At 64.0% G+C, this 6,776-nt stretch overlaps 2 protein-coding genes across 2 annotated transcripts; both read left to right on the forward strand.

The window, feature by feature from the left end:
* Nucleotides 1-322: 322 nt before the first annotated feature.
* MNEG_12510 (hypothetical protein) lies at nt 323-808 on the forward strand (the record flags this gene model as incomplete). The annotated part of the gene is made up of 1 exon (XM_014039017.1): nt 323-808. The coding sequence occupies one exon, from the start codon at nt 323-325 to the stop codon at nt 806-808; it is 486 nt and encodes a 161-aa protein (XP_013894471.1).
* Nucleotides 809-3,082: 2,274 nt separating this feature from the next.
* On the forward strand, nt 3,083-5,463 carry MNEG_12511 (hypothetical protein; the record flags this gene model as incomplete). Its single annotated transcript, XM_014039018.1, has 5 exons — nt 3,083-3,211; nt 4,091-4,264; nt 4,709-4,736; nt 5,020-5,110; nt 5,388-5,463. 5 exons carry the CDS (start codon nt 3,083-3,085, stop codon nt 5,461-5,463), a joined length of 498 nt encoding a protein of 165 aa, XP_013894472.1.
* Between the last annotated feature and the right edge of the window lie 1,313 nt (nt 5,464-6,776).

Here is a 6,776-nt window from a genome sequence, read left to right on the forward strand (position 1 = left end):
GCCGACGGGCGCGCGGGGCGCGGCGACGCCGCCCGGCGGCGGCGGCGGGCTCCACAGGCGGATCCCCTCGGTCGGCAGCCTCAGCCTCGGCGCGTCCCCGCGCGCGCGGGCGGCGGCGCTGCTTTCGGCGGACAACCACCAGCTCTACACAGCCAGCAGTCTGGCGCCGCCTTCCCAGTATCTATCGTCCACCTCGCCCGCGCTGCAGCGGACAAAGGGCGCCGCGTCGCCGGCGCCGTCGCCGTCGCCGCAGGCGACGCCGCGGCGGCAGGCGGACATCGTGGCGGCGCTGCGGACGGGCACGAGCTACATAGGGAGCGGCATGACGTCATCAGGCGGCGCGGGCGCGCTGCTGACGAGTTACGGCGGCCTGAGGGCCTCGGGCCCCCGCGCCGCCTGCGGCGGCGGCGGCGGCGGCGACAGCAGCGCGGCGGTCACGCGGGCGCCGTCGCGGGCGGCGAGCGTAGTGGACGAGTGGGCGGCGGCTTCCGTGCAGCTGCCGCAGCAGCAGTTGCTGCTGCAGGAGGGCCGCGGGTTCGTTGAAGAGATGCGCCTCACCAGCGGCCCCATCGAGCGCCCGCCTTGGGCCGCATCACCTGCACCCGTTGCCGCCACCGGGCCAGCCGCGGCTGCGCCGGCGGCGGGGGTGGCTGCGCTGATGTCACACATGCTGTCTGGCGACCTGCTGACCGCCGACGCCGCCGCGCACCCCGAGGCGGCGTCGCGGGCGGGCAGCGCCCTCAGCAGCGGCGAGGCGGCGGCGGTGGTGTTCATCGTGCCGCCCGCGGCGGCGGTGAAGGCGGCGTAAGCCTCCGCCGGGGGCAATCGGCAAAGGGTGCAATCTGCGGCGCGCGGAGCCTCTCCTTGACCTGGGTATCGCGGCGCAGCGGCGGGCGGCGATCCGAATCAGACCGGCGTCTGATTTCAGGGCAGAGCGAGGCCGCGAGAGCGTGCGCGCAGCGCACGCCGCGCGAGAGGTTGCGAGCGGCGAGGGCCGGCGGCGTCTGGTGGGAGAGCCCAGCTGGCATCGACGGCGGCCTGCAGATTCTGGCGCAGGAGGCAGGGGCCTGCCACCCGCGGCACCAGACTCGCGGGCGCGTCTGGCAGGAGGCCGCGGCTGGGCGTGGGGCCGTCCGCCGCGGCTGCAGCTGCAGCTGCAGCTGCTGACCTGGCGGCGGCGTCCACCAAATGACACAGCTTTGCCGCCTATTTGGCAATTGAGTAGAGGCGTAGCATCGTGTGAAACCACATGTATAGAATCAGTCGTGGTGCACGTGTGATGATGATATAGGTCCACGCAGCACACACCCTATAAGACAAGCAGGACGCCGTGCCGAATCACCGGCGCCAACCTGGGCGAAGCGTCCGCCTGGCGCATGTACAGCCGCGGCTGGGCGCACAATCCCTTCCCGACCAGCCGGCTGCTTGGGGGCTGCAGGTGCTGGCCCCCGTGCTTTGCTTGCAACCCTGCCAGGCCCCTTGGCATGCCCCCTTACTTTGCACGCATGTGCATTTGTTCATCGGCCCCAGCCGCGTCGGCCCCAGCCACAAGGGGCCGACGCCGGCGGGCTGAGAGGCTGCCCACTGCCCACACCCAGGCGCCTCCTGCGACCGCAGTCGCAGGTATTCCTCAACCGTTATTGCACTTTGCGGACAGAGGCCGGCCGCGGGCCCTGCCAGTTTCGAGCGAACCCCTGGGCGCCACGGGTGCTGCCCTGACAGGCAAACCAACATCCACTGATGCTCGCCGCTGCAGCTCTTCGCCTTGGCTGTGCGGCGGTCGATCACTGGGGAGGGGGGAACCAGTACAGAGAGCAGCCACTTCCTGCATTCGTTTGAATCCACCGGGCCCCTCGTTGGCCGGCGCCAAGCGATCTCTTAGTGATGCAACATGCCTTTGAATTTGACTCCCTTTGACTCGTTTGACCAGTCCGACTGCACAGCTGGCGCTTTGGCTTTGAGCCCGGCGCCTGCCCTCACACCATGGATATCTCAGAGCCTCGTTTCTTGACGCTTGCCACTCCACGCTGAAGCAGAGCGCGCTTCAATTGTTGCCGAGGTCGGCGGTACAATCATCACCCCTGCCCAGTGCCTACTCGTCGCAGAGGCGAGCATGCGCCTCTGAGCGCGTGCAGAGCGGTGCAACCTCCTGTTTGTGGCATCTATATTGGAATTTCATTGGTTTTAATGCAGATTCAGGCGTCGGTTCAACCTCTTGCAAAATGGCTTCGTGTAGGAAGGGTGGGCGTAGAGTAGCAAGGGCCAAGGCCCCTTGCAAGAGGCGCGCAGTATCGGTTTTAACACCAGGTTGCGCGAATGCTGAGGCGCACTTGGGTGATCGCTGTGCAGGCGACAGGGATGCTGCAGCAGGCGTTGTTCGCCAAGCGGTCAACGGGGTTTGATGCAGCCGCTATGCTTGCCAGCCGCCGTCTTCCTGTTTCAGCTGTGGATTGGGGGCGCAAGGAGCTTCGAGAACGGCGTCAGCGAATGCTTCACCGCTAACTATCGTGCTCCAAGCGCGGCAGAAATGGCTATTGGGGGTGCGGTCGCGGGGATGGCTGTCCGACAGCGAGCGGCGATGCGGGTGGCCGCATCGGCGCCGCTGGGTGATGGCGCATCAGTCACCAGAATGGCACCCCGGGAGAACGCTCAGCGACATGACCAACCATGCATACGCAGTATTTGTAATCATTTTGTGGCTCGCGAACGGGCCAGCACACCACCGACGCTCCCAACGCAATCGCGATCGCTGTCGGAGGCCTCCTTGATAGCACATTGGCCTGAAAACTTGAGAATGCTAGGCATTGAAAAACGGCTCTCGCTGCAGCTCCGTGCGACGCGCCACGCACCTGCTGCTGCAACATCAGCTGACGCCCGGCAGCATCAGCGGCGCAGCAGATGCCACGCCACCCCTCCTCCATCGCCGGCGCCGGCGAGCCACAGCGGCGAAGCTGCGCCTGACCGGCACACGGCGGCCGAGACCAGCACAAGCTGCAGCGGCGGCGACGGCGGCGGCGGCGGCGGCAAGGGCAGCAGGCGGCGGGTGCTGCTGCGCGGCAGCCTGGCGCCGCTGCTAGTGCCGATGGTGGTCGGCAGCGACGACGCGACCACCATAATCAACAGCGTGCTTTCGGGTTACGGGCTGCCGACGCTCAAGGCATCAGCGGGTTACAAGGTGTGGGACGAGTTTGCAGATGAGTACACATTCGAGGTGAGTCGCGGTGAGGGGGCTACTCGGGGATTACAGGGTGACAAATAATCACAGGGGGTGATTTGAAAGTTTTCGAAGATTCTGCATCAACTCAGGAGGCAAATGATTTCAAATAGAAGTATGTCAGAGGGGCATTGGATGCAGAGGGTGGCACGTTTTCTAGGCAGGTGATGGGGGTTGTTGAGTGTGTGCGCTTTGCGGGGGGGGAGGGGGGTCGGTCCCCACGATCGCTGGCGGACAGGGGGCCCGTGAAGCAGTTGAGATGCAGGGACGACCTACACCTGCGGGTTCGGCTGAGCAGCGGCGTAGTGCGGCCGAGAGGTGGTGTGTGTGCTGTGCAGGTTCCTTGAACTTTGGGGGGTTGTGGGGTGGGAGGTGGCGGGAACGGAGGCTGAGGTTGCAGCAACTCATGTACAAAGCCGCGAGCCTGGTGTCGCGGCACGTGTGCACGATGAAAGCTTCGTGTCGAAAAACGGGGGGAAGGGCCCGCCTCAAAAATGTAATTCCCACGTGCGGGACAAGGCGCCACCACCCCCTGGAACTGGACGCCTCAAAACCCAACGCCCACACACTCCCTCTCCCTTCAGTATCCGAAGGCCTGGGTGAGCCGCCCCAACAGCCTCAGGAAGGGCGTGTACATTTCCGATTTCCAGGCGGGTAGCGCGGCAGCCAGCGGGAAGCCGGCGGGAAGCTGGCCTAAGTTCTGTTGCCACGCGCTCCCGGGAAAAGCGTGCGTGCCGCAAGGCCGGGGCACCAGCTTACCTGCAAAGCCGCTTTGTCGCCAAGAATGAACCACATGCGTGCCCGCTGCGCCCGGCGGGGCTGGAAGCACGAAATCTCGGATGTGTGACCTCGGACGCGTCGAACCTCGCCCCGCAGACCGCCGACAAGATCGCGGTGGAGGTGCTCGGCATTCCCGAGGACGGCGACCTGGCGACTGCCGCGGTGACGGCCGCGGTGCTGCCTGGCGGGGGCCGCCTGACGCAGGACGATCTGCTCACGCTGCCGCCCAAAAGTGACGTCAAAGTGACGTCACTCACGTTGGACGGGCAGGTGCGCGGATTGGACTCCCGTGCCGGACAGATTTGATTGGAGGGTTGGTCCCGGCAACGGTTGGGCGTGCCGCTGTGCTTTGCTTGTGAACTTGTGAATGTTGGAGGGAGTTGTGGGATTCGGTCGTGAATGGCAGGGGGGCGCCTGACACAGGGCGACGTTCTCACGCCGCCCTTGAGTTCAGGGTTTCAGAGCCATGCCCGCCACGATTGACGGGCGCTGCTTTGCGGGCGGCGCCCGGGGCGGCCTGCTTCAAACCTCTTGCTGCGCGCAGGCCGGCCCCTGCGTCGCCGGTGCCCGTGCCTAACCTCTTTTCCCCGCCCGCCGCGGTGCGGTTGATGCCTTCAGGGTAAAGCATGTTGAGTCAGAACGGTCAAGCCTTTAAAACAAAGCATATCAGCCCCTAAACCCTGACCCAACCCTCTGCCCCTGTTTTGCCCACAGGAGTACACATACCTCGAGTTCCCCTCAGGTGCGCACTGCGCCGGCCGCCCGGCGCCCCTGTGAAGATCACCCGATGTGCTTCTGAAAATGCTGGCAGCCGCGTGGGCATGTGAAGATGCAGAGGGTGGTGGGCCCTCAGGCGGACACAAGGTGTCACCAAGCAGCCGCTCTGCTCTGTGAATCCAGGCAACGTCTTTGTGAGCCAACAATCCTGGGATCGCAGCCGGCACCGCCAAAGACGCATGACGCAACAACAGCAACGGCCCCAAACCGCCCAAAGCCCCCCGAAACCGCCGCCCGGCTGCCCGCAGAGACGATCACGAGATCCGGGTACCAGATACGGCGGCAAAATTTTGCGGTGGCGGCCGTGAAGCGGGGGAAGCTGTACACCATCGCGGCCAGGTGATTCCACTGCATGCAATTTTGTGGCTTGCAATGTCTTTGTGGAAGCTGGACTTTCATTACATTTGAATCGCAATTTTGTCACGTGGTGCGGCCGCGGCCTTTGTGGTTGTACATGTCGCATGATCGGAACAGAGCGGTGGCACGTGGCGGTGCATGTGCATGGGGTGGAGGCAGGGTCCATGGAGGAAGTCTCCATTGCCCACCTCCTGGGTTCAAAGTGCTGGCCAGAGCGCCCAAAGATCAACCCGGCCCGCCTGCCGTTTCCCACATGCAGCGCGCGGGGCGATCAGTACAGCGAGGCGAAGCGGCAGCTGCTGCAGCACGTGGTGGAGTCGTTCCGTGTTCGCTGACGTCATCATGACGTCAGGTGATGAGAGCTACAGAAGCGTGGCGTCACGATTACAGAAGCGTGAAATCAACCCCCAATCACTTTTCTCAGGCGGCCAGCAAGCAGTGCCATGACAGCCGCAGCATGGACTGATCTTCAAGACTGTGCGCTGTGCGTTCCCCTGGATACTTGTTTGCCCCAGCGTCCTCCTGGGTCGAGGTAACCATGGTTTTTTTTGTGTGCCTCAAACCACCTGCTGATGGCCAGCATCAGATCCCCGCTGCAGTCCCCGTTGCAGCAATACGTCACGTGGAAATGCAGCAGTCCAGGCAAGAGGGTGGATCCATGGTCAAGAAGCGATCCCGCCTGCTGCTTCCTTTTCAGTTAGCATGCCCCATCAGTCAGTGCATTCCTGGAGTCTTGCCCATGCAACACGAAGCCCCTGCCCACACTATCAAGTGCTGAGCAGGATCTCGATCACTATTGACCAATGTAGGTCAGATTCGACCATTCTGAGTGCCCCTTGTGCCATTTCAACACACTCCGCCTGTTCTATCATTCTAGCTCCAAACCAGTCGCACGCACCAGCGCTGTGCAATCAGATACCATTGGCAAGTATGTGTCTACCATCTTTGGAACATCCGAAATTTGCTATTAGGAGAGGTCGGGTGGTGGCGCCCCTCCGTGATGCCGTGAGTTGCCGGACACATGCAGGCCGGCGAGAGTGGGAAGTCACGGGATGCTGCTTGCACCCGCCTCGCGCCGCAAGTGCCTGGCAGACGCGCCGAGAGTATAGTTCAGAGATTCTGTACGTACCATGCGGACATACTTGAGAGATGCTGGGAGCAGGGCATGCGCTTTGCCCGGGGATCATCCGCATGTGACAATGATCAAGCTCGAGTTCTTCCGTGTTACCACTTCTTGGCAGCAGGTGTGTGTGGTGGTGTCCAGGCACCGCGCCGCTGATATGTGCCTGCCTATCCATCACATCAGCGCTCTGTGATACCGCTGGTTTTTGAACGGCACCCCGTGCTTCCCATCAAACCCGGGTGTTCTGCCGGTGCGGAGTAGTACCGCGAGGGAACCTCAAAATAGAGCTGATCAGACGTGCTAGCAGCGGGCAGCTAGCGGCTGCGGCGACAGCAAGCGGCGGACACTACGCGCACCCGCAGCGGGCGCGCCAGACGAGCGTGCGGCGGATACAATGGGCGCGGGGCGCCTCGAAGCGGTGGTGGCGGGGGCTTCAAAGGCGCAGACGGCAGCGGGCGACGCGGCGTGGTGCGCATCCGCGCTGTCGGCCTACAGGCGTGCCAAGCCGGCCCCCCACCGTACGAG

Source organism: Monoraphidium neglectum, assembly GCF_000611645.1.
Source record: "Monoraphidium neglectum strain SAG 48.87 unplaced genomic scaffold scaffold03282, whole genome shotgun sequence".
Classification (NCBI taxonomy): Eukaryota; Viridiplantae; Chlorophyta; class Chlorophyceae; order Sphaeropleales; family Selenastraceae; genus Monoraphidium; species Monoraphidium neglectum.